This window comes from Meleagris gallopavo, chromosome 3, assembly GCF_905368555.1.
Source record: "Meleagris gallopavo chromosome 3, MGAL_WU_HG_1.1, whole genome shotgun sequence".
Taxonomy (NCBI): domain Eukaryota; kingdom Metazoa; phylum Chordata; class Aves; order Galliformes; family Phasianidae; genus Meleagris; species Meleagris gallopavo.
In genome coordinates, this window is record NC_139406.1 from 66,340,120 (window position 1) to 66,367,947 (window position 27,828).

A 27,828-nucleotide genomic window follows, 5' to 3' on the forward strand; every position below is an offset into this window, starting at 1 on the left:
CGCGCTCCCCCTCCCCTGCGGCGGCCGTCCCGGTGCATTGTGGGAGCCGCCCGTTGTTCATTTGCCATTCGACCCGATCCGGGGCCTGTCGGGACGGAAGCGGCGCCGAGCCCAGCCGGATCCATTGTGGGCAGCCCGCGGCGGCGATCTAGGCCGGAGCCGGGTGGGGGGGGGGCCCGGACGCGCGTTCTCTTGGCCGCCGCCCCCCCGCCCTTCTCCTCGGGCGGCCGCGGCGCCTCCTTCCCGCGGGCGCAGCCGTCGGCCGGGCGGGGAGCGGCGAGGGGCGCGAGGCGGCGGGGGGCGCGCGCGCCCGCCATGTTCGCGGAGATGAACCGGCGGACGCTGGCGTTCCGCGGCGGCGGCTTGGCGGCGGCGGCGGCCGCGGCGGCGGCGGGAGGTGGAGGGGCCGAGGCCTGGGAGCGGCGGGACCCCGAGGCGCTGAACGGGCGCGGGGCGGACGAGGAAGCGGAGCTGGAGGGGCTGGAGGCCGAGGAGCTGGAGGCGGCCGGCGACGAGAAGGAGCTGCTGCTGCTGCCGCCGCCGCCGGACGCCGCGTCGCCCCCCGCCGAGAGGAACCGGCGGACGCTGGCCTTCCGCGGCGGCGGAGCGCCGCCGGGCGCCAACAATGGCTGCGAGGCGGCGGCCTGGCCGCGGAAGCGCTACGACGGGCGAGGGGCGGACGAGGAGATGGAGCTGGAGGGCGCGGAGAGCCTGGAGCCAGAGGGCCTGCTGGAGGGCAAGGAGCTGGCGCAGGACGGCGGCTCGCTCAGCGACAGCAGCGACGACGAGGAGGACGGCGAAGGGGGCAGCCTCGGCGACGGCAGCGGCGCGGAGGGCGGCAGCTGCAGCAGCAGCAGGCGGTCCGGGGGCGACGGCGGGGACGAGGCGGAGGGCAGCAGCGTGGGCGCGGGGGAGGGGGAGAGCGTCCGGCACTTCCCGCTGGCCAGGCCCAAGTCGCTGCTGCAGAAGCTGCACGTCTCCTTCCAGGGCTCCTGGCTGAAGGAGTTCCCATGGCTCTACTACTGCCAGGAGACCGGCCTCATGTCCTGCGCCTGGTGCACCGCCGCGGCCGCCGCCGCCGCCCCGCCCGAGCTGATCCTGGCGGGCGGCCCCGTGCCCGGCGGCCACGACGAGCTCTGCAAAGGCACCCGCAACTACAAGCGGGCCCTGCTGCTGCGGCACCACCTCTCCGCCGAGCATCGCCTCAACGAGCCGGGCAGCGCCGAGCAGGTAGGCGGCGGCCAGCCTTCCCTTCCCCTTCTCGCAGTTTTTTTTCCCGGTGGCTTTTGTGTTGTTTTGCGCTTCCCCCTTCCCTTTGCCCACGTGCGTGAGTTCCCTCGCACGGCTCCGTGCGTTGTCCGCAGCTCGGCGGACCCGCATCCCCGGCTGCCTTTATCTAACGCGACGGCAGTTGCGTATGCACGGCAGTGTTCTTGCACTGATTTACAAACGCGAGTTACAACTTCCTCCTGCGGTACTGGCGGAGGGAGGGCAGTGTCCGGCCTGTGAAACCGGCGCTCACCGCCGTGAAATCGCCGTTGTTCTGCCGTCCTGTCGCACGGATCTCCGTGCTCCGCTCGGGTTGCTGCGGGCCGGGATTCACCGTTTCAATCTTAACCGAACGGGTTGCTTTAGATAGAGTTACTTAGCCAGAAATGTGTAATTGCTCGGTGTTTGTTTGAGATAAACATGTGGTTTCCTGAAAGCCGCGTTAATACGCCAGCATCTCTAACGCTTTTGGATTGGCCGAACTCTTTGTTGTTCCCTGCTGAATTTAGAATTACTGGAGTTCTTGGCTGCTCTCGTGGTTAAGTCGGGGTGAACTCGATGCTTTTCATCCACAAATATTTTAAGGAGAGGTCTCGTTGAATCACCAAGGATGCCTGCACTGCTGAAGCCCACTCAGATGGGCTGACCAGCGTGCGGCGTGCTGTGCCGTGGGTTAGGTTCATCCTGGTGCTGTTGGCTGCACTCAGTCCCCCCAGTCACTGTGGTCTCCCACTTTAGAACTGAGCTCTCCTTAAAGCCCCTACCGTGGCTGTGCAGACGTACTCAGAGTACAGCTCGTGGCTCAGTGCTTGCATTTAGTGTGTTGCTTGAGCACCTTAAGAAGCTCAGGGTACCTTGGACAAGAGCTGCTGTTGTAATCTCTGGGTAGGGCATTAGGATGGCAGATACCTTAGGTGAGTGTGATGTTCTTAGAGCTAGTTGTAAAGGAATGCAAGTTTTGTGGGAAACTCCTGCAGGATTGCAAAGCAGACCTTCTGATTTGTGGAGTAATAGCAGTTATGCAAGACGCTGTTTAGGATTTATAAAGGCGACGATCACCTCTAAGATGAGTAATGCTCCCTATTGGGTGAGTGCTTTCTCTGGCTTTGTGAGGCGGCTGTTGTGCACGCTTCATGGCGGTAGGTCACTATCAGTTTCCTGCAATCTGAGGTTCGCTATTTACTCTGCAGTATTTTGGCCTGACTTGCCTTAAATACCTTCAGTTTCTATTTTGAATCTCTCATTTGCAATTTAGTTTATCTTTATTTTGATAACGTTCTTTTTGTTTTGTGTTTGTGTGGTATGTTCCTTGCCATCCTGCTGTGGGTGATTGCCCCACAGAGGTATGTCCTGTCACTGTGCAGCCTCCCTCCCAGCAGATATTGTTACTTCGTGTCACATGTGAAAGTTTCTTTTACTGCCCTTAGCTATGTGTAAATAAAACATACCGCACGCTGTTTTTTCTTACTAAACGTAATACTCTTTCCTTCTGTCCTCCTCTCCATGCTTTATCATAAGACTAATTGGTGTGGAGGAGAAGGGGGGTAACCTAAAAGTTAGTGCAAGTATTACCTGCATTGGAGTGTTAACCTTTCCTTGTCGTGAGAATCTTTATAAAATGAGGCTCTGCCTTGATATCACTAACAATCTATGGGGAAAAAATGATTGTAATAATGAATGAAACAGTAAGTGTTACTGGCTCTTTTGCACTATATTAATGGTAAGGCTTGGACCAAGTAAGTTTCTGTAAGGTAGCTGTAAGAATGGTAGTTTTGAGTAGAAACAGGGCTGGATGCATCTCTGTGCACTTGAGTTAGAAAGTTCTTAGAAGGAGAGGAGTTCAGTTTTTCAAGACACGCAGTAGGTTTTCTGTGGTGCATCTTGTGGGTTACACTTGCTCTACTGTAAATATGGTTAGGAATCAGTGTTTTCTTTGCATTTATTGTGTCGTTATTATCCCCTTTCACGTTTGTAATAGCACTCCTCCTCTCTCAATCCATATGTTTAGCTAATGCCAAAACAATAGCCCTATTTTTATCTTAATGCCTTGATACCAGATACTTGGAACAAAAGTAGGTAATTTGTACCCTGACCGTATTTCCAACATACATAATGAGGCAGCGAAGCCTTTTAAATTTAATGAAATTTGGGAGAGGTCTTTCGCTCTTTGCCTTAGAGACAATGCATATGTATTCCTGACTTGACAACTTTCAACTGCAGGGCATGTTTAGCAGCTGCTAATAAACATATGGCATAGTGCCACCTTCAAGTGCAAAAAGGAAATGGTAGGTGTTAAGACAGTAAAGCAGTGGAAACTTCTATAGGTCTTTTGGATATTACGCTCATGAAGAAGTGAGTGGTGATTTCAGTTTATTTTTGGGGTACTTTTAATTCGGAATGCCAAAACACACAAGTGGTTACAGCTGCTGCAATTCAAGGGTACAGAGCTGTCGGTTGGTGCTGCTTTCTAAGACAAAAATCTCAATTCTTTTCTGTTTTAGTTAAATTAGTTTGTGTTGCCACGGTAAAACTTAAGGAGAGATGTAATGCAGTCTGAAACTACTTTTGTTTTTTTATTAAATAGGTTTGTCGAGGAAATATTTCTCTTCTAATTGAAAAGAATTGAGACTCACTCGGAAGTCACTGCCAAACATTTTAGTTCTGTGATGAATTTAGATCTGTGAGTTGCAGATTTATCATCTGTTTGTGGTTCCTATCCTCAAAGCTGCTTCTTAAAACATTTTTTTATGTGGACATAATTTGAAGCTGAGCTTTGGCATTAGTGCCAGAAAAGCTTTCTCCAGCCTAGCAGGCGTGTTGGTTTAGAGCAGAAGCTCTCCAAAAGGAGGAAGGCCTTTGATGTGTTACTTTTTCCATTTGAACTGTAATTGTTTGCTTTGTGTGTGCAGTGATGAATAGAAGTCGTGCTTCAAATGTAAAGTTGCATTGTAGTGTTCTAAGTTAACTTCTCGAATTACTCTGGCTGAGGAGGCAGTCAGGCCTTCAGAGTAAGGACGGTCACTTACAGTGGGTTTATGCAGTGCCCTTCCCAGAGTCGGTTGGGTGTTGGGCACTTAGTGTAGCAATGCCCAAGTGCTGAGTTTCCTGAGGGATGCTGAGGTTTGTGAAGCAGCGGTGGAGCATCCTGCGTGCAGCTGATGGGGCTGTTTTCTGAAAGGATTTCCCTCTGCAGCCACACGTGCGTAAGAAATCTATTTTTCAGGAGGAGAATTAATTTGGGGGCATAGAAAAGTCGCTGTAGAGCAAGGTGTGGCAGTAGGGAAGGGATTGCAAAAATGTGGCTTTACTGCTTTAAATATGCATACAGCCAGGGTTGGAATCTGTGGTCAGAGTGCTTTCCTTCATCTCCCTCCTGCTTTCACTCTTAGGAGGAGAGTGTGCTGGTGGCACGGTGAGAAAGGAAGCAAGTTTCTAGTAGTGCTTCAGATCATCTTTCTGCTACAGTTAGCTTTTAGGTGGCTTTCATTACCGAGTTGCACATACAGAGGAGTCATTTTGTCTTTGGGTCCATTTGGAGACCAGTTAACTGAAACGGAGCTCAGTTCGTGTTCTGTTAGATCACTGCTTAATCTCACCTACAGAAGGAAGCTTTTCAGGCTGATTCTGGAAATTCCACAAACAAGAATGAAAGTCTTCCATTCTATTCTGGGCTTCTTATCAGTTGTCAAGGACAAAGCTGTTTGGCGGTGAGGTAACTTAAGCTAGGGGAATATTTTTGTTTGTATTCTGAAAATATAATTGGCATGTAAGGAAATAGTAGTTTGTGGTTCTCATCAGAAAAACAGTTCCCTTATGATGATTGCTAGGAGCATAACGTGGGTAATAGAAATTTGAAAACAAATTTTTTTGTTTTTTTTTTTCCTGTAATTATTTTCTTAACTTTACCTCCCAGTGAATTGTATTATACTTTCTCTGTAGAGAGGGGAGATGTTTAAAAGTCTCCAAGGGATATTACATTTTTTTCATTTTTCCTATAGTAAATGCTAACTCTGTCACACTTGGTTTACACAGACTTGTTAACTGTTCCGATGTCAGGGCTTTCGTTTAGCTCACGGTGCAGCATTAGAGTTGTTGGCTTCCAACAGCAGTTAACCTCTTGTGTTCAGTACTACAGTTAGGTGGGAAAAAAGATCTGTATGCTCTCTGTTAACTGCTGATACTTATCCCTTACTTCCGTGTAGTCAAACATAAAAAGAAAAGGCCTTCTGCAGAGTAATTTTGAATGTTGCCTGGTCTCAGGAAATGAAGTCCCGTCAGCTATTGTGGCATGTGCCTGACAGTGTGTAAGACACATCACTAACGTTTGGCTGTGACCAGAGTGACGACACTTTAAATACCATCACTTCTGTTTTTATTCTGACCCAAAGTGAGTGTAGTCAGAGTTTTGAAACTGTACTGTGGACTAAGAGAAAGTTTGCTTGGCTCTGAAATGCTCAGAACTTGGTGGCAGGCTGAGCTGTTGCATCTGGGACGTGCTTCCTGTTTCAGTGCTCTGATCAGAGGGAGTGCTTGCCTTTGTCAGAGAGCACGCAGAAAAATGTAAGCTGAGTCTGGACAAAGATCTGTGTCTCATTTTCACATAAAAGCCTAATTCTTGTCTTGCTACTTCTTTCTTTTTTTCTTTTTTTCCACTGAAGGTTTTTTTTTTTTTCCAAAAGGGGTAGAGGTTTCGAAGTGTCTTGAACGTGGCAGCAAACTGAATTTTCTCTGCAGGAGATTCTGGAAAGTTTCTCTTCTGATCATGTTGGACATTGCTTGCTGCTTAGAGATAGAAATAATCTCTTCTGAAGTATGTAGTTTGACCTCATGATTCTATGACCTCAGCTGTCATTCTAGTGATCCACGCTGGCATTATAACTTGAAGCAAGTGCTGATTTAAGGCACTAATTCCTGTATGGTGGAAAATGGCTTCTTTATTTAGCCAATTCTGCTATAATTCCAAATTAAGAGTAGTACTCATTTTCAGGATACTTTCTAGCCCCAGTTTACATCATGAGCTCTTGAAAACCCACTAACTGAAGCTGACCTGTAATATTGAGGTAGTGCAGTTTTTAATGCCCCCTAACTCTCAGGTCTGTGAGTCATTTTTGAAAGTTAGAGGAAAGAATTTTGCAAAATGCAGTCTATTCTTATCCAAAATTATAATGGAACCAGCCAGTTCCAAACTATTCTTTATCGCTAGGAAGGAAGAGTCTTAGAGATCTGGTGGGGGGAAAAAAAAGGTGTTGTCATCATCAGTGCTCTTGATGGCACCTATCAATTAATGTAAGTATGAGCTTTTTTTTGTTGTTGTTTTCTGCTTTCTTCTAGCTGCTTCTCTTGTAGCAGATCTGAATCATCACTGTCTAAACAACAGTTACAAAGTACTGTAAAATCTGCTTCAAACCTCTCGTTACTCACCAGCTTCTGCCTGAACTAATTATTTAGGAATTCATTTCTTGGTGTTGGATTGTCTGATTCTACTGCTTGGAAATGTCTGAAGCCATGTTTAAGATCACTTCTTGAAAAGGTCATGGAGAGGCATATAAGTACGTGTTGTCAGTATGATAACCAATTAAAGATGGTGTTGCTGGGAAGTTTCAGTGTAGTTTGATTCAAGGAAGTCTTGGCTAAGTAGTGTAATGAAAGCCTAACTTTTGGGCACCTGCAGCATTCTGTTCACTTGTATTACCAGTATTCAGTTTAAAGCCTGTACAGTGGAAAATTAAAAAAAAAAAAAAAAACACCTTATTTGTAGAACTGTAGAAATATACCTGCTGTTATAAGTACTCTAGTACTATAGTTTCTTTAGAACGTGTAGAACAGTTAGACACAGGTTGGGAGATAAACTGATCATCTTTATGCATTCATCTCTCAGCATGAGCTAATGTTGAGTCTGGATCAAGGTTCTCTATTAACTTCAAGTGGAGTTTTCCAAGGAAGAATGAACTGCATATGTGAGAGCTATCCAGATAAATCTTACGAAAGAGACTGCTTATCTTTAGTAGTGTGGGTTAACAAAGTCAAGTACTTCATTCTTGGCTAAATCTTACTTTACTTTTGGCCCAAATTTTATTTCCTTTGTCCTTATGGCAATTTTCTTGTGGTTTTGTTCCAAATATGGGAGGAGGATGCAGTCTGAGAATGTGATTCTTAGATGATGGGAATGTTCTTTCAAACATGCATTCCAGCCTGCGTTTATAACCAAGATTCTAATTAAGAAAAATTGGAATAACACTATCTTTAGTTTCTTATCCTTTTAGTAGTGTTGCAGGACTAAAGAGAACATTTGTGAAAAGCTAATTGTTTCTCTTTCTAATTCCAGGAGTCGGAGTTACCGTCAGAACTGAATAATGAAGGATACTGTGATTTTAACAGCAGGCCAAATGAGAACTCTTACTGCTATCAGCTCCTGCAAGAACTAAATGAGCAGAGGAAGAAAGGCATTCTTTGTGATGTCAATATTGTGGTGAGTGGGAGGGTCTTCAGAGCTCACAAGAACATCCTGGTTGCAGGCAGCCGCTTCTTTAAGACTCTGTATTGCTTTACAAACAAAGAAAGCCGTAACCAAACCACTGTTACCTATTTAGATGTTGTTGCTGTTCAAGGTTTTTCTGTCATTTTGGACTTCTTGTATTCTGGTAACCTCGTGCTTACGAGCCAAAACGCCATTGAAGTGATGTCAGTGGCCAGCTACCTTCAGATGACGGAGGTTGTCCAGTCTTGCCGCAATTTCATTAAAGATGCCTTAAACATAAGTATAAAATCAGAAGCTCCGGAGACCGTTGTAGTGGATTATAACAGGAGGTCTGTGAGTAGGGATGGTATGTCTCCAAGGGATCAGAAAGTTGCCAGCTTCTGGGCAACACGAAACCTTACCAACTTGGCGAGTAGCATAAAAACTGAGAACGATGGTTATTCGATTGATGAGGCCCAAATTGAAAGCTACCAAATGAATGACTGCAGTTGGGTCCAGGACAGCTCACCTGAAATGGCTGAAAATGAGTCTCAAGGTGAGGGAAAAGTTTTCGTGTGGAATGACATGGGCTCACAGGGACAATCAGTTCAAGAACCTGGAAAAGCAAGAAGGAAAAACCAAACTGCAAAAAGATTTATTTATAATATACCGCCTAATACTGAAGAGAACTCAGAAGATTGCTCAGTGTTGCAACCATCAGTCCCATATCCAGAAGAAGATCTGTCATTCATTAAAGAAGAAGCAGGTAAATATTGCTTAATATCAATCATATAATTTGAAAATTAAATTTCTGAATCAAGTACGTGGCAATGTAACTTTTTTTACAGGTATGGTGGTGGGTAGGGTGTTTTAGTAAAATCAGCATGTATTTAGCATTTTTCAACAATCTGGTTCTCCCTCTTGTGCTGCAGCAGTGCATCTTCAATTAGAGAAAAGAACTGTTTAACCCATCCCATGCGGTACATAACATGTTCTTTACAACTGATGTTTGGTTGCAGGTCCTTATCAGCTAGTAGAAGCTAAAATCCTCATATCTGCATTTTAATCTCTTGCTAAAATCAGGCACAAAATCAAGAAGTGATAGCTGATGCTGATTGCATGGAGGTGGCCTTATTAATTTCCTTCCTTTTGTTAGCAGAAATTTTTGTGGTCATCTCCTTTAGTGTCAACGAAGCAGAAATCAGTGTTCCAATACTGCTAATTCTGTGGATATCTGAAAAGCTACAAGATGGAGTAATGCTGCCTATTAACTCTTAAGGCAGATAGATTTGCGAAGCAAATGGGGAAGAGATACCACAGTGACACGTAGTAGAGAGAAGATCTTTTTGTTGAACTGTCCTTTATACAAATCTTGGGATCTGACTTTTCGTGGGCTTGGTTTTTTGTTTTCTTTTTTCCTCAAGGATCATTGGTTAATGAATGCTAGAATAAGGTTAAATGTGTTCTAGGTAAATACTGTCACATAGAATTTGGGGTAATGCAGTTTTTAATTACTATTATATTGCATGAGTAGCTGAAACATGTATTTGAAATACTATTGTTTGCCTGTATCATTTCTAGGTGGATTATCAACCTTGGAAGTATGACTTCAGGATGTTTTTAGTTTCAGAGTTGACTCTTGAATAGAGCATGGATGAGAGATGTAGCTAGAACAAAGTTCTTTAAACTAATGTTTCTGGGGCATTTTAAAATGCATGTCTTTTTCAAATATCTCAGAGGCCTGTGAATGACCCTTGCTTCTCAGGTTCAAATGGAGAATTTGGGGTGTGGGGAACAACCCACACATAAATTAACTAGCTTAAGAAAACAAAAAACAAAAACCCACCAAACTCAACTGTCTAACAAAAACACCAACACTCAGACCTTTGGGTACAGAATATTTCTGTGGATATTTTTGTATTCCAGTGATGAAAAAAGGAGATTTGAAAGCGACTTGAGTTTTCAGGAATGCCTAGGAAACCTGTCTTCATTCTGGTGGAAGGAGAGGTGACCTTAGTTTGTTCTTATATCCCCAGTATCCTCGAAAAACAAGACTGAAAGAAATCCTTTCAGGATTGCCGTGACCAAGCCAATTGTACTGGGGCCCCAAGATGCCTTTGCCCACAGTGTGAGAAGTCTATCTCTGTTGCTGGCAGCTGCTGAGGTGTGAGGAGGCAATACGTGAATAGCAGTCCAGCAGTGGGCACGAGGTATCTCTGTGCTGCACTGTACTGCTGTGCATTTGTATATCGCATATACATGAGCACCACAACAACATGTGACAGTAGAGTACTGCAGACTGAAGCTACAGGCACCTATATTTGGTTGAGAGCAGGAGCAGACAACACAGGAGATGGACGTGCTGTTAGCAAGTAGTGTGACACAACAAGATGTGGGAAATCAGCTGTGCTGAGGAACTGACACTCACTCTATAAATGCTTGAGTGGGGCTACTTGTCTCCGAACTCAGTGGGTAGGTGCACACTAGCTTTTCAGTTTAGCTTGAGAGTGTACTCTTGTAAAGTGGATTTCCTGATCTTCTCTTAGTGTACTTTGATTAATGTTTTGAAGCATTCTTGGCCTGCGGAGAGTTTCTTCTGTGTGGAAGGAAAATGGAAGCTGTGTTTTAGAAATGTGCTTGTTAGGTGCCAACCACTAACAGGCCTTGGGTCCACAGCAGTAGTGTTAGATCTAGCCTGAAGTAAAACGGCTCTGAATGTGTATGGTAGGAGTGTTGGGTCTTTAGCAGCCACATTAACAGATCTACTTGTGCTGCATGGCACTACTTGCTAGCATGCATTTAGTTGCAGCAGCTTTAAGAAGAGCAGTAGAAAATCTGGAGCAGCAATGGGGATCTGAGTTGCCAGAAATTGCACAAATATCAAGTTCCTGACGCAATTTAGTGCGTGGTTTTTACTTCTGATTTATTTGGGTTAGACAGTTATGGTTTTTTTCCTGTTTGAAACATTACAGTGTAAGTATCCAGCTAACAAATGGTGTGCTCAGCAACAGAAGTAAATGCTTGTTTGCATTCTGCAGGCTTGGAATAGGTGCAGTGAAGCTTTGTTGTCGAAGCAACAGATGGTGGGGCAGTTCAGTGATGACTGAACAAGTAGTGAACTTACTCAGTTTTCTGGACAGAAATAACTGAGGTTTCCAGTCATTCATTGTACTGCAGAATTAAGTCATAAAATATATTCCATGCTACGTGTTGATGAAAATAACTGAATTAAATGTATTGAATTTATGCTGCAGCGTCAGTCCAAAATCATGGAAAGCTTTATGATTGTAGAGAATTAATTTATTTTCTAAGTATACTAAAAAAACAGAGTATTGTCAACTGATGATCTCCTTGGTACTTTGACTGCAACATGAGCGGTCCTAAGTAAATAATTACATACTTCTGTCAGTACTAGAACTACTTTGGAAGCCTCGTTAATATCTTTATACTAAAACCTTTACTTTAAAAAAAATTATGTGAGAGATGATGGAGGTAGAGCATGATATTGCTTACTTTCAGTCTTAGTTATGCTTCAGTAGCTGGTGTTTTCTCCTCTACTTCATGCTGGATAAGTTAAGTTAGGTTCCATAGATGACATGTGCGTTTGTTCTACAAAACACTCTGTAGTTCTTCCCTCCACGCCCAAGAAAAAGTGCAAGAGAGAGGAGAGAGAAGAGTGGGGAATTGGAAGAATGACAAGAATGGGTTGTATGGGTTGTAGAGTAACTTGCAGGTTACATGATAACTTTTCAGTTGTGGATTAAGTTTTTTTGTGAAGATGGAAAAACTACCAAAATGAATAGGCAGTTAAAAACTCATGAGAAAATATTTTCTGGAACAGACATAAGACAATGCGTTTAGAAGAAAAAGAATGAATAGTGAATTCTTGCAATGCAAGCTAAGTAATACGTTTGCTGTCCTTTTGGTTGCTGAAAGAGAAAGAATGAGCTTCTACTTTTACACTTTGTGGTGTGCTGATGGGGATACCTAACACCAGCTGTGGTTATTGGATGTCTGATTACATGCAAAGTGAGTTGCTGTGTCCTTGATGATGGTTTTAGGTTGTTTGGCTTTTCTGTGAGGGGGGGGGGGGGGGAAAGTACCGTAGATGGCATGGTGGAAGGGAAGCCAATTTAAGGACTGCTGCTCTCATAATGAAAACTTAAAATGGAAACCAATGCATAGAGAGGGAGAAGGAAAAAAACAAAACAAAACCAGCCCAAAGCTGTTTAAATAAATTCTGTACTAAGTGGAGTTTCTGATTGGGCACTACTAGGAAGATAAATCATAGTAAAAGTTTTCTGAATAATGCTTTTGCCTCTTATCCCAGTAAAACAAATGTGAATGTGAGTTTTCCCGCAGATAGCTATGAGGGTACTTCAGTTCTCCTTCCTCTCACTCTGCATTACCAGTGGTTTTATATTTAACACCTTTCCTGTAAGGAGCACATTGGGCTTCAAAAAACTTAGTAAAGCTGAGATGAGTTTGAAATTGGATATGGTGTTTTTGCTTTGTTTATCTACTTCTGCTGATGCTTTCAAATGCTCCCCAGATTTAACTATGTGAAATAAAATAGCTCAGTTCCTTCTCACTGAATAGTACAGTCTATCTTGTTGTTTCCCTTCCAGTTGATAATCTGTTAAAAATGCCTTTACTGTTTACAACCAGAGTGCATCCTGCAATTAACCATTTACCATGCGGGAAATAACAGTGCGATCAGTCGGTATCTTTTAGTCAATTTCCAGTACATGAAAGCTCAGTGATTCTAATTAATGATACTTTTAGTGTCTATTTGTAGATTTTACACATTTACACCATTACTGAATTGTTTTTTTCATTTGAGTTTGTGTTTCGGAATATGCGTTCTGTTCGTAGACTTCATAACAAGACTGTGAATTTTTCCTTATGCTTTCCAGAGCTGACCATGTTGATTCTTAGGGACGTTTTAATGGTGTACTCAGTTGGTTTTGTGAAGCTAACACCAGACCATTTGTTTGCATGATTTTCAGCCTACGTAATGTGATATGTTAGTTTGGAGGGCGTCCGAGAAGGGTAACAAAATAAGGACAGGATGAAAACAGTCTTTTGTGGAATAAAGTTTTTCTGGATAAATTTGTAGGAAGGATTTGAATCCAGTTGGCTGTAAAAGCAACTACTTTTCATAACGTTACAAGTAGTGTCTAAAACTGCTTATAAAAAAGTGTAGTGCTAGTCACAGTTTTTGACGTATGTTGCTCCCTCAAGTCGTAACTTGATAAACATTTTACAGTAGAGTTAAGTAACTTTGTACTTGAAGAAATCAAGACTGATGAGCTTGCCTGGATTGTCTGGCATATAAAGAAAACAAATACAGCATTAGGAAAGGAAGCTTTTTTTCCCCTCAATCATCTTTCCTGGTACTATACCCTGATTGAAAGATTAAAATTGTTTAATGAATGTTTAACCTCTCTATTTGCTCCATTTCCTATGTAATAAGGAAATAAAGGCCCCATGGATTTTGAAAGACATCTAGAGAGAGTCCAATAACCAGGAATCTAGCCAGCCCAGTAAATTTGCCTTTCTTAGGGATGATCCTGAATACAGGTAGATTCCCACATTCTGATGGAATGAACAACTGATCTTATGATTTTAAGGAATGCAATCAAAACACAGGCAATATTTTGAATTAAAGAAACCATCAGTCTGAAGTGCTGACTTAATCTTTCCGTTACCTCGGCTATTTAAGAAATGGTAAGGATAGTGGCAGCAACTGCATAAAGAAAAGCAGAGGCTGCATGTCTTTCAGATTCATTTGGGATATGCAGTGCTGGCTGCAGAAGTTAGCTGTGCTATTCTTTCAGCTGTGTCCCTTTCTGTGCCTCAAAAACATAGCTCAGTAAGTCAAATCTGATTAATTTTATAACATGTTGAGCAGTGAAAGTGATTTTGATCCAGAAGTTTCAGATCCTCTTGGATTGCTGCTGACTGTAATGGAGTGTGTTTAGAATACAGATTACTTAATATATAAACAAAAAAAAAGAAACACTTTCTTCCTGATAATGGTTATTCTAGAAAGTAGATAGTCTTTTGCCACAGCTCCCTGATTTCCTACATTTGTCTTCGCATGCATGTCTTCTCCTAGATTGAAGCTAGAAGACTGGTGAAGAACATTTAATAATTACTTTGTCTTCACTGACACAAAAACGGCAATAAGTTCCTTGTTTAACTTCCAGATTTTCTGCATTGACAGACCTGTTCAATTCAACTAAACTACAGTAACTGCCTGTGAGTGCTTTTACACTAGAGTGACTTTGTCTCATAAGAGTTTATAGAAGTATAACTGAATAATTGCTGTTCAGTTTCTTGGAGTTGGCAGGCCTTAAGGTTTGATTGATTGTTCTTTTGCTTTTGTTTGTTTTCTTTGAGAGAAAGGGTTGGTCAACCTCAGCATTTGTAGGTATAGTATAATGGGCTATACATTTCAACTGACGTTAAGTTTGACCAGGGAATGTTTCCTATCAGCTGTGTTTTCAGCTTCTCCTGTTGAGTTCTTGCTGTACAACCATTCATCTTCTGTGCATTGTGAGAATCCTGAAGTTGTATTGTACAGGTCACAGTGTAATTTCATGGGGTGGAAGAAACTGAGATGGGCAGCATTTCTTTCTTGTACCAGTTTCTGGCAGGAATCAGTAAATATATACAATCAGAAGTGTGTTTGTATCATAGAAACTTCCTACTCTGAGTAGGATACTACTGTATAGCGAGCTTATATTATTTGTTTGGGAAGATTTTCATCTGTGCTCCTTGTTCGTTTTGTACAAATCTATTTTTTACAGATCTACATCTTAGTCTTGTACATTGCTTTTCTTCAAAGCTGCACAAAAAGACACAGTGCTTTGGCAGTCCTTGTCAGGCTTTGGCAAAGTCTGTCTGGAATGGATGATCCTGAGATAATCATTTTGCTCAAGGATGCTGCTACTTCTGAGACTGCCTACTAGTAGAGAAGCTAACATAAATTGAAGCATTCTTGAATGTTTTCTTAAAACTGTTTAGCATAAAAAGTTGTTCTGACTAAAACAATCTAGGTAGCAATGGTATCTGTGCTTGTGTCTTTATGTAAGAATAAATACTAATGGAGAAGCATGATTTCTTTGTATATTTGTCTTGATTTAATTTAGTTCTTCCTTGAAGGGCCTAAAAACAACATATAGCTGATTAATAGGGAGCAATAGCAATGTCCTACCAGTGCAGAAAGAACAGCTTTACTATGTGAAGAACCCTTATATTAGGGCTGAAGTGGGCGTAACTTCCTTTTTTATTGATAACTTTCCTTTTTTACTGAATGCCTTTTCTTCTACAACTCTGCATCATACAGCTGAGCACTGGCTGGCTGTGTAGTAACTGAGGAACTAAGGGCCCTCAGGGGCAGCAGGTTGAATGTGAGTCAGCATGCATCATAGCAATGGTGAAGGCTAACCTTATACTGGCAGAATTAGCTAGAACATAGCCAGTAGGCTGTGAGAAGGGATAATTTCCCTGAATTCAGGGCTTGCAAGACCACATTTAAATACTGTGCCCAGTTCAGGGCAGCCCAGGAAGAGAAAGGTATCATTAAGCAGGAGGGAGTCCAGTGGGTGGGTACTTAAGGAAATCAGGGAGCTGGAGAAATGTTGAGGATAGGCTGGGATACAAAATTTATTTAGCATAGGGAAGCTGGAGGGGCATATACCTGCGGTCTGTCACCGTCTTAAGTGGATTTTATAGAATATGAATCCAGATACCTGCCTTCCTCTGTGCACCTCTGAAAAGCATCTGTTGCAGCGAGGGGAATTCTACCTGCACGCAGACTGGACTGTGAAAGCAGTTTTGTTGGAGCAGATTTCTTAGAGGGTTTACAGAATCTCCATCTTCGTAGACATTTAACACTTGGCAAGGTTCAAAGCCAGATATAATCCAGCTTTGAAGTTAGCCTTGCTTTGAGCTGGGTTGAACTAAGTGACCTTCAGAGATTCCTTCTGATCTAAGTTCTTCCTTGAGTCTGTTCCCTGAGATCAGTAGTTCGTCCACTAATAAATGATGTGGATCAGGACAGCCCTTAGTAGCTCATGTTTCAATTTTGTAGCCTTTATGGAGAGATCAGTAAGCTAGCTTTATAAGCAGTGACAGTGAATGACAGACTTTTGGAGGGAACATACAATAAATAGATTATTGTTTGACAGCAATTGGTGGTTATCTGGCAGAGTTATTTAGTGGTTCTGCTTCTGTAGTTGAAGCAGTAAACCAGTTTTCATGAATGAGAAATAGCAAAAAATGACAAGCAATTGGGAGTGGTATTTGGAGTGTTAGTAGATTGGATTGGCAAAATATCTTCAGTTTGGCAGAGGGTTCTGTTGCAAGAGGCAGTTCAGAAGTAATCTGCTTTGACCTCTTTTCAGAAGCAAGGTTAAAGTGAGTAATACTCTGGGAATGAACAGTACAATGTATTTTCTTCTCTTCACCTTGCCAGTATGTAGCTCTTGGCAGTGCTGTTTTTTTTTCTGTCACATGTTACTTAACATAAGCAACAAATCCAGCTCTAATAGCAAGCCAGATTGTATCAGTAGATTACCAGTGCTCTCCTTACAATCCTTGAAAGCTCTGGCCTAATCGCTTATCTGATCTACTTTCTGTCTTTTTTGAATTGGTCTGAATAAGCAGTCAGTGTCAGAAAAGTTGCAGGGAAAAGCCATATTCCTTTTCCTCTTTTGGCACTGTTTTGAGTGCTTGTAGGCGTAGAGAAAACAGAAGTTATTTATTACAGACAGCTATATCTCCTGTGAAGTTTTGTGTCCTTCCATGCACTCTACCTCCGTATCCGTTTCTGTAATGACCTGTTCAAAGGCTTCTATCATTGATCTTCTCATTGATCTACATAATCTTCTCCCACCCAATGTCTCCTTTCCTTCCCAGAAGTTCAGCAGATTTTTGGATGCAGAAAAAGCAAAACTGTCAAGCTAAGGATGTTTCTGCTCACATGTTTTCTTTCTGATGATACTCCCTCGCCTCTTGCCTTTTAAAACTGCAATTCAGTTTCTGAATCTAGTTTATCCTTTTGTCTGAGAAGGAGCACGTTTTAGAGCACAAAAGTCTTTTGTAAGTTTTTCTGTTGTGTAAAAACCTATGCAACCGCTTAATTGTATTTGGAACTGTCCTAATCTCTTCTCAGACTGACATCTTGAGAGTTTTAATGCTGATAGTTAATCAGTTTGTGTTGCTTTATTCATATCATTTTGGTTTGTGGCTTGTTCTTTTGATTTTGTTTCTCTTTTAAGCATAGCATTGCTGGTAGAAACCTCTTCTCCATGCGTAGTCTGAGTATGGCTGGATGTTGGAGGCTATTTGACATCTGAATTATTAGCTTATACCTGTTTTAGAAATGAACAGTGCTGTTGAAAGGTATGCTTAGGTTAAGATAAGGTTGTAGACAGATGAACTGGTATGAAGATCATTGCTTCTAATTACTTGCCTTTTTTGTTTTTCTCCCTACTGTCTGTGTTCTCTTGTGTCCTCGTCCCTCTCTGTCTGATCTACCAGCACAGCTGTTTTATGCTGTTGCCCTCAGTATCCTGTCAAAATCAGTTGGGTTATGTTACCTTGACAGGAACGAGTTAGACAGTGACTACAGCTGCAGGCAGGTTTGAGAGGATCTGTAGCCTGGGGGGGCAATGGGAGAGACTGATCTGAGCCGTTGGGTCCTCTACCATCCTATGCCTAGCTTAGCAACAGTATGGAGCTTGTCTGTGTCCATCTTGGGGAAGCTACTAGAGGTTAGGCATTGCACTTCCTATTCACACTCTCTGTCTTTCCTGTGTGGATGAGCCATTGGACATTCAAAGTTGTTTTGAACACAATGGGTATATGTTCTATCTAGAAAGTAGGCTTTCTAAGTCAACAATTATTTTGAGAAGGAGTATGTATTAGGTGTAATTAGGATTTACTTAGTCGTTTATTCTGCAGAGACTGAAATGTCTGCAGCAACCTCTTATCTCTTGTGGTATCTATACCAGTGTTCTTTCATGTTGCAGTAGGTCTTTTTGCATTGGAGGCAGACAGATTTAGTAGCTTTTTATCTGCACTAGACTATAGCTCTTAAGTCTCTTTGGCTCTCTGCTGAGTCTTAGACTAAGATCTAGGCCTACCCAGGGATTTGAGCTCTTAAGTTTGTTCAAACTTCAATATCATCTGTGAGCATAAGTGATCCTTATGACATTCAGTGTGTGTCCTCTTAGTTCCAGAAGAACTCTCCAAGCATCAGTGTTATAAATGTGATTGGTTTGGTCGATCTTTACTTATTGGCAGTCTTTTGTGTATGCTTATTTTGAAGGAAGTAAGGTAATATGCCAATACACAGTGTATGCACTACACCTGTGAGCAGTCCAGCCCTTAATCTGTTGATTTTACAGATAATCCTTTTAAAAGGGAGAGGAAAGTGATTAAAGTACTTCAACTGTAGATCTTCTGTTGTTCAACAAGAGACAGGACATTTCTATTGGGGCAGAGAGAGAGACAGCTTATAAATAAAAAGTCTAATGTTTTAAACTGCAGTTTTGTTTTTCTCTGTTAGCTCCCAAAGCCTGCTTTAATTTGGAGGCTTTTGGGCCCTGAGGTTTCTTTGCTGTTGCCTAGAGATGTACAACAGTGCTGCTTCATTTCTTGCACATTGCTGAAGGAAGGTTTACTGCTCACCTCAAAGGAATGTTTAGTTGGCATGTCCATAGGGTATCTGTTCTATTGCTTGAGCTGTTGAGCTGGCATTGCAGGAGTATATAGCTTCAAATTAGCATAAGGAGTTCTTGCCTCTTTTGGACATAAGAACGACTAGAGTCTGTAGTTTAAAAGGGTTTTATTAAACTGTTGTTCTCATGCTCTCACTATCAAGTGGAGGGGGATTGCGTCTTTCTTCCCCCGTAGCTCCCCTAGTTTCTTTTTATACCAAAATATTTAGGTGGATTAATTAAAATACTGATGTTTCTCTTACTTTGTCCAATCTAGCTCAGCTTGTGAAAAGCTCAGATAGATGGAATAGCTTTATGCTGACCCTGTAGTTTGGCAGTTGCTTTGCTTATCGTTTGCCATTGTGTGAAAGATCTGGTAAAATTCTAGATTTCCTATTTGTTCATTTAATTCCTTTTGAACTGTTGTCTTCTTGTGTTGCAGCTGCAGTTGCTGCTGCCAACTGTAATACCGCTTGAGCCTTAAATATGACTAATGTCTGTGCCTAATACTGTGAAGATATATAATCTGTACTTCTTTTCCAGTAAAACCGGGAGTTAGGAGTGTTTCAGTGTGCTGCTTTTACCACTAGCTGTATGAAAATGTAGTTTACCCTCTGAGAGAATTTCCTTTCCTGGAAAAATCCTTGGAACGAGCAGTATAGGGACAAGTGAAGAAGTCTGTGGACTATTAAAACCGACCGTCTCAGGCTTGAGAAGAAAAAATAGATGTACTTGCTGTGAGAAGTCCCTCTCAAAGTTTTTGACAGCAGTGACGTTTGGGAATCCAGTGTGGTGGGAATCTCAGCACCATCGGGACAAATAAAAGGAAATGTGCCAGTTTCCATTGCAGTTTGTTTATTTAACAACTCTGTGCCTGTGAAAGTAATGGATTTATGAGTTCATGTTTTCCAGCAAACTCCTGTCTTGGGGATCGGGGTAAGATTGATTTGCTCTCTTGCCAGAAGAGTCTTTGACCTCCAAACACAATTGTCAAATGCCTACTGCGATTTTTGGTGAACTATTTATAGTTCTGTGTTGTATGTAATCTGTATTCACTCATGCAGATATTACTTATTACAAAAGTGTAGAATTAAAACAAGTAAAAATGAAGTAAATATCTTTTTCTTTTTAAGCTATTGTTTGTTTCTGACTAATTCTGTTTTTTTAAGGGGGAAAAAGCTACAAAAACCATACAAACTTCATGAAGAGCTTGTCTAAAGACCAAATGTAAATACCCAAATTAGTATTTCAAGCTGGTTTATTTCTAATAATTATGATCTCTTGAATTGATGTGGTCATAGAGTAATGGGGATGATTATTCAAAAAAGGATTTAGATGTAGCTGTAGGGATACTTTATATAAATAAAGGTATGTAAAACACTTTATATGCCACTGAAATAGTTTAAAGCAATAAAGAAAATCACACTTCTGATGGAAAATGTGTACATTTGTACCAACCAGTACTCTGTTTGTGGTAGACCAGATGAAGTCACTGAACATAGCAGCTCTGAAGAGAAACCACTGGAAAACTTCTTAGTGCTGTCATGATAATAGTGAGTGAATAAAATATCCTTACCATAAATGTTCTTGTGGTATGAAAGACGCTTTGAATGTTTCTCAAGATGGGGAGAAAAAATGATGCCATGGAGAGTAATTCAAAGACCTAATTTTGTTTAAATCAGGAATGCAGCTTTATTCATCTCAGTATGAAAGACTATGGAAAGAGTTTTAATGTTTTAAACTTTTTTTGTCATAGTTCAAGAAAGATAAATAGTTTGAGATACAAACTGACTGATGATAAGCAGGAAAGCTGAAGTAGTATTGTGTCTGTAATAGGGACATCAAGTGACTTCAAGTATGGACTGCTGCCGGGGACATCAAGTGACTTCAAGTATGGACTACTGCCGGGTACTTCAAGTGACTTCAAGTATGGACTGCTGCCGGGTACTTCAAGTGACTTCAAGTATGGTTTGCTGCCAGAATCTTGGCCAAAAGATGCTTGGGAAAATGGCAAGTATATCTGATGCAGAGCTTTCTTTTGCTTCTGCTACGAGTTCTTTAACCTGTGTGCCACTGCTGGTAATACTTGATTAACTTCCATAGAGATTTATTAGATTACATGTTTACGTATTCTTCCCTCTTTTCCTTTTACCTTTTTGGTTAATGTCAATAAAACTGCTTCTCTGGAGAGACTGAAATGAACTCAAATATATGGAAGGGTGAAAACAGAATATGACTTAACTCTTGTATCTACATATAGAGGTACGATACCTGACAACAATCAGACCACTGAGGACGTTGGTTTGTTCTGTTGGTTTTTTTTTAACCTTCGTTAGTAAGCTAACAGCAGATAAATAGACTTTGAATGCTTAATCAACTTTTTATCTGTTTTTAAAAAAAGTGCATCTCAGTATTCTTCCATATATATAAATAAAAATTTAATCACAGTAAATGCTTTGAACTCAGTGCAGCTGTAACTAAAGCGCTCTTCAGTCAGATTGGTGTTGTGAAAGAGTAGATTATACAGCTTCTGTGCTTTAACCTATTCATGTGAACAATTATCTGTAATTACTTTGTCTGAATACATTTGGAATGTATCCCAAAAACGCCACATCTAAGACAGTTATTGCTAGATCCTTTAAGTGTACCATAGTAAGAAGAGGAAGAGCTTAAGAACTTACAAGAGCAGACAGTAGTGATGCCTGCTTCTTCTCTGTAACACTGAGATATTACTTGTGTATGTGGTTTATGGTTTACTTCAAGGAATTTCAGTTTTACAAGGGAATAAATAGAGGCATCAGAAGGTGAAATTCACTAGTGAGCAAGAGATTAAAACAGAGGCCTTTTGAGATCTGCCTGCTGTTCCTATCCTACAACCCTGATGCCCGTCTGTCCAGACCCCTGCTGATGTATATAAGACTGCAGTTAAAAGCCCTACAGCTCAAAAACTGTTTTTTTCCATGTAACCCATCACATGACATGGTGACGTGCAACTTGTATGAGTACTCAGACATACCAAGGCACGTTTTTGAATGCTAGCAAAATTTAACTTGGATGTCATTATGAGTTTTTGATGCTTTTTGACTGTGTGTGCATCTTACACAGAGGCATGCATGTAACTGGCTGGTTTTGCTTTCTTCCTGCCAGCGTGAACTTTAGAAACTCTCATACGTAGTCATGAGGCCTTAGAGCTTTTTGGATGCTCCCTTTGTATATGGTTACAATCATGTTCATAAATTCTTGTCTCACAGTAAGTCCAGTCTATATCTTTTTCTCAAAGTCTTTATTCCTGTGTGGTCTTCTTCACAACTGTCACAGAATCCTAAGCTCTTCTGATTCATGTAGCAAAAAGCAGCTGCAGTAAACCTTGGTTTTGCAGATCACCCTTGAGCAAGCTGTGTTGTCCCTAGTCCAAGCAATATAAATAACTCTCTTCATAAGAAAGATCTGGGATATTGCTACTTCCAGAAGTCTTTTCTGCTTTCGTTTTTTCTTCTATGCTTAAACTAAATTAGATTTGGAGGGCAGAATAGCTAAGAGCAGAACTGATCACCTTTTCAGCTGTTTCAGAATCACATTGTCTTGTGCTGTCCTCCTTTTGTCAATGTCAGCATTCATTTCTACTTGGTTACACCTTTTTAAAATTTTGATAGTGTTTTTAAAATTTTGATAGTGATTTGTATCTTCAGGTGGGTGGTTCTTGCACATGGTTCTAAGAGAAAAATATTGGGAGAAGGTTTTAACTGTCTGAATGCCACAGAATCCAGAGCAAAGTGGTTTTGATTATAGTTGACTTCTGTAATGTGGAATACTGCTAACTGGTCACTTCCTCTGACTCATGAAATAATTATTATTTCCAAATAATTGATCTGTACTTAATGTTCCTTGTTTACAAATCAGTGTTTTTTCTAGCAAGATCACGCATGCTGGACCCACATGCTGTAGTTTTCTGCAGGCAGACATTGTCCTGATGTGGCTGATGAAAACTCATGTGGGTGCATTATTGTTTTGGCATTTGCTTATTTTTGTTCACCAGGCAGAACAGACTGAAAAAAATCTTTTGTTTCATCATCTTTCCTACTGATGGCTTGTTTTCTTGTAGGCGATTCCTCTGCTTTAATCATGAACAAGCTGAAGTGTCCACACTGTAATTACGTAGCCAAATACAGAAGAACACTAAAGAGACACTTGCTCATTCACACAGGCGTGAGGTCTTTCAGTTGTGACATCTGTGGGAAGCTGTTTACTCGAAGAGAGCACGTCAAGAGACATTCCTTGGTAGGTAGTATCAGTGTGTGTGTGTGTGTGTGTGTGTGTGTGTGTGTGTGCAGTGCATGTGTGTAAGTGGAGTCTTCATTTACATTCATCATAGTGTAAATAAATTGGATGGAGATATATATCTATTTAATAACTGTCTCTTTTTATTTCTGGGAACATGCAGTATCAAAAAACACTGAGAATATTTCAAGGTAGTTTCATATCGTTGTTGAGAAGATGATGGTATTTCTCCAAGCTGTCATCTTAAAAGTACAAAGTAAAATATAAGAACAATTCTTATTTTACAACATGTTTTAAACCTGCTTCATCGTGAAGGTGTTCCTCTAGATCTCTGTAGCCTCCTTGCAATTGGCTTCTTATTCCCAAATAAGTAGAAAATGCTGCTTGCTTTTAGCAATGAATGCAGTAAAGAGCTGCAAGGCTTCCCAACTTTCCTTTCTAACCTGTTATAATATAATATATAAAATCATTTAAGAATCCTTTTTTAAAATGATGACTAGAGTCTTATAAGAATGTAATTCTAGAAGGTATTGAAGAACAGGAGAGGATACGACTTTACATGGGTGGACAGTGTTAGGACAAGGGGGAATGGTTTTAAACTGAGACAGGGGAGGTTTAGATTAGATATTAGGAGAAAGTTTTTCACACGGAGAATGGTGACGCCCTGGACCAGGTTGCCCAAGGAGGTTGTGGATGCCCCATCCCTGGAGGCATTCAAGGCCAGGTTGGATGTGGCTCTGGGCAGCCTGGTCTGGTGGTTGGTGACCCTGCACATAGCAGGGGGTTGAAACTAGATGATCTTTGTGGTCCTTTTCAACCCAGGCCATTCTATGATACTGATACATAGTAGTTTTCAGATTTCTTGAACTGTTCCACAGGTAGGCAGCTTATGTTAATAGTTGCAAAGTAAATCTTAGATCTGGTGTTCCTTACATTCCACTCGAATTCTCTCACCTTAAATAAACATGTTTCCACCATGAAACTGCTCCCTCTCATCCTGCTCCCCTGTTTTTACTTGAAGACATAAGTGCGTGAAGGGAGGACATCAGGGGCTATGGTGCTACCAAGTCTGAAGAACCTTTTCCTGTAGCATGTACAGGTGATGAAGGTGATGATGGCATGGAGCAGTTCTGTGACTAAGTAGAAGTAAGGTCACTATTGCCTTGGTGGTGACACCATGGAGGTGCTTTACTCCAGGAGGTAGCAACAATACCCTGTAGGTCTTGTAACAGGTCCAGTAGAGTGGCACTTCAGTTTTCTGTCCTACAGTATCTGACCAGGTCTTGGAGATAAAGATGTTTCCTCCAGGAAAGATGAAGTCAAACAAAGTGAAAATTGTTGTAGAGTTAGTTCAGTTCTCTGTTTAATCTGCAGTGCACAGTGGATTCAGAACACCAATTCCTCCCCCACCCCACACAGGGAACATCTAAAGAATTTTATTTTGTGTAAAACAGTATGGTAATAAGTCTAGGTGCTAGAGAAAAATACATCCTGTAGAGATAAGGAAGGACTAAAGTACTTATTTGTATTTTGGCCTAATTTTGTGTTTTTCTTCTCTTAGTTACATAGCCTGAAATTCATTCTTTCCTGTTCTTAAAAGCACAACTTTGCAACACTTGCTTAATTGACTACGTATTAAGATTTATTTTCCTCAAGTTAGTCCACAGTAGTTCAACTTTGCGTGCAGGCTCACCCTAAGGAAGAAGCTGGAAATGGAATGAAAAGATATTAAACTTGGCTTTGCTTGACTGGCTAGTGGGAGTGGGGAGGTGGAATGCTCTTCCATTTCCCACAGAACTTAAACTCTTGTTTGTGGTGGTTCTGGAGCTTTATATTGTAAAGGTAATTTTCTAAATGGACAGCATGTCTATTATGGTACTGTGTGCAACATAAACTTATGTTGTCTTCGGTGCCATTCAGTGGCTTTGTCTGAACAGTGAGTGGCCAATAACTGCTTGTCAAATGGACAGCTGTTTAGCTATCTGCTGAACAGTAAGGTGGTGGTTGGTTGTGAGAATAGCTCAAGTGGAAATGGATCTCTTGTAGTACTCTTTCTCTGAAAAATATTGAATTGATACTTTTTTTTTTATTAGTAATTATTGTTAGTAGTATTCTAGTATGATGCATGTATTTTCAGCTGTTAATTTTTCTTCTCCATAGGTGCATAAAAAGGATAAAAAGTATAAATGCATGGTATGTAAGAAGATCTTCATGCTAGCAGCCAGTGTTGGAATAAGACACGGATCTCGACGCTATGGAGTTTGTGTAGACTGTGCAGATAAATCTCAGCCTGGAGGGCAAGAGGGAGCAGACCAGGTGCAGGACACAGATTTCCCTAGGGATGAAGAATATGAAGAAAATGAAGTGGGAGAAGGTGATGAAGAGCTTGGTGATGACGTAGAAGAACAGAATGACCAGTCTCGATGGGATGAATCTGGCGAAGTTTGTATGCCTTTAGATGACTGACGAGAGCATATGACTTCAGGGTGCTGCAGATGGACACTATATGGATTGACTATTTGAATTTTGGACTGAAGGCTTGTGAAATATGGTACAGGCTGGATGGTAGTTAAGTTGCTGTGAAAAATGTAGGGTCAAAGCCTTATAGCAAAAAAAATAAAAGGATTATTAATTTTTTTATGATATTTGCACAGGACTGTACAGCATACAACCGTTTGGTTGAATTATACAGAGTCCTCACATCTACAGTCAGTTATCAAAAGAAAAATGTATTTTTTATTATTTATAGGATATAGCTACTTGGGTCCTATTCAGATATAGTAACTGTACTTACATTATACATTCATGTATCTGTTAACATGAATGAAGATTGCAACTTGGTATGGAAGTACAAAGACAGCATCCCCAAATCCACTCATACTTCTAGTGAACCAGTAATGCTAATTTGGGCTAGTGGGCTTGCTTCCACAAGCATGTCTTTGCCATACAAACTTTACCTCTCCCATATGCTGATAGGTGAAAGCCAATTACTTAAATATGCATCATGGATAATGCCAAGAATTTATTGAAATTTGGTTTTAAAAGTTTTGGCTTTAAGCCAGCAGGTGGTACAGGTGATAAGCACTGGAGAAGTTAATAATGGCATTAATTTAGTCTATTTCTTCACAGTTTGGAATTTTCAAGAAAGTTGCTATTGACTTAACAGTTCCAGAGTAATCTTGCAGGAGGAATGACCGGTTATCAAAGTAATGGACTGATCAGAGCATGGGCTGCTCTTCTGCCACTTAGTCAAAAGAGACAGTCATATTCAAAAATGTCTGTAATAAAGCTTCTTTCCCCCTCTAAGGCTCCCCCTCTTCACATTTTTTACTTCCCTGCTGTATACCTCAGTCCTACAAAATAAAAGTCCAAGGAATGGAGAAAGTGTCATATTAAACAACTTTTTGATATATAATTTCTTGTCCGCTTTTTGGCTAGTTGATGTGATATAAATTGGACACTAGGCTCTTGTGCCCATTGTTCGTCATTTAAAATGAACACAAACTATTTTTTATTCTTTTGTATTTAATGGGATATTGCTAGCATTTAATATAAACCAGTTACATTTAACTCGATTTAATTTGCTGGATTTTCTTTTTTTAAAAAAGGAAAACAAAACAAAGTCCAAAGCAAAACAACGCTCTTTGAGTTGTGTACTTTTCAGGATGATCTGCTCCCTATGCTCTTTATTTCAAATTTTCTATAAGGCATTTAAACTTGAATTTTTGTAGCGATGTGGATTTTTTTTCTTAAGCTTGTAATATTGTACCAATGATTTTCAGGCCTCTTTCGTAGGGAGGGGAGGGCATTACATCTTTATCTTAAACTCTTGTGTGTTGTCTAGCCGAAGACAAACGAGTTCAGGCAATCATCAGAACAATCCATCTGATGTGCTGTTATGTCACAGCAAGTAAATATGCAGAGCATTTATCATAACACATAGCTAGGCCAGTGTGACAGTACTGTATAAAAACCAATTGAGGGTCACCATATTCTTCAGCTTTGTTTAATTTTAAAAGGAGTATATTTTTCCTATTTTATATCAGGTAACTAAATTATGCTAGTTGTGTGATAACCTTGAACTATGCTTTGATGGACAGAATCTTAATGGTGCTCCATCTGATCCAAGTTGGTATGTATTTAAAGAGACGAGCTTTACTGTTGTCCTTTCCATCAGTAGAACAGTAACATGATGTGAAGACATTGTTTTTGCTGATTGAAGCTGAGTTTGAACTACAGTTATATGGGAATTAAAATACCTTTTTTTTATCATCAATTTGTTTCATTGGTAGTTTCCACGTTATTGTAAACCTGACAGATGATTAGTTTTCTCGGGGCGGGGTGGGTGGGTGCCTTTTCTTTTTCTTTTTTTACACTGAAGAATACATCTTTATTCTCATTGTTCTATACTGAAACAAGTAATGTGTAATTCTGGTGGGGTCCAAAGTAGAAATTAGTTGGGCAAAGATGATATGAATGAAAAAGTATTTTAAACGTTAAAGTAATGTTCTGCTTTGTGAATATGTAAGTATAGCATAAAGATTTTTCCATCCCATTTATCCCCTTTAAAACCATAGTTTACAATTGGTAGATCTGTCTATATATATAAATATATATATATATATCTGAAATTCACCTAAATCTGCTTTATTAGAATACTGCTCACTTAATGCTTAGAAACTGGACCTGGCTCTACATTCTTAATGTATCTTCCTTTTTCTGTTGATTTTTTTTGTTTGTTTATTTTTCCCTCGAGGTATGAACTTATTCTCTTGGAACTGAATCTTCTTTTACTACTTAAATCATTTATGTATATCTGGTAAATTATGACCAAATTTGTTGTTAGACTGCATACAGTAAATTGAAATATACACTTGGTACACTACAGAATTGTTGTGCTTTATTCTGGTTATATTTGGAAAAGCAGGATTTAATAGAAATCAGTGTTATTTATAAATATTTGGTTATTACTCACTGGCCTTAATGTTCTGTTGCGTTGTGACAATCATTGTTTCCTTGGTAGTGATGAGCTGTCCTTAGATGTTGTGTGTAATTGCTCTTGGTAGAGCTGGAGGGAGAGGGATGACCACT

The 27,828-nt window shown here is 40.8% G+C and overlaps 1 protein-coding gene across 1 annotated transcript; it reads left to right on the top strand.

Annotated features, from left to right (window-relative positions):
- The first annotated feature begins 15 nt into the window (after positions 1 to 15).
- ZBTB10 (zinc finger and BTB domain containing 10) lies at positions 16 to 27,627 on the top strand. Its single transcript, XM_010709079.4, has 5 exons — positions 16 to 1,230; positions 7,595 to 8,492; positions 20,296 to 20,469; positions 22,562 to 22,737; positions 24,898 to 27,627. The coding sequence occupies exons 1-5, from the start codon at positions 316 to 318 to the stop codon at positions 25,201 to 25,203; spliced, it is 2,469 nt and encodes an 822-aa protein (XP_010707381.2). The 5' UTR covers positions 16 to 315; the 3' UTR covers positions 25,204 to 27,627.
- The last annotated feature ends 201 nt before the right edge of the window (positions 27,628 to 27,828 follow it).

What these genes read in the sequence shown, in the direction of transcription:
- ZBTB10 (XM_010709079.4), top strand. Translation starts at nt 316, where the DNA reads ATGTTCGCGGAGATGAACCGGCGGACGCTGGCGTTCCGCGGCGGCGGC. An exon ending in ATTCATTAAAGAAGAAGCAG is followed by an intron (nt 8,493 to 20,295) that starts GTAAATATTGCT and finishes TGTCTGTAATAG; the next exon opens with GGACATCAAGTGACTTCAAG. An exon ending in ACGTCAAGAGACATTCCTTG is followed by an intron (nt 22,738 to 24,897) that starts GTAGGTAGTATC and finishes TCTTCTCCATAG; the next exon opens with GTGCATAAAAAGGATAAAAA.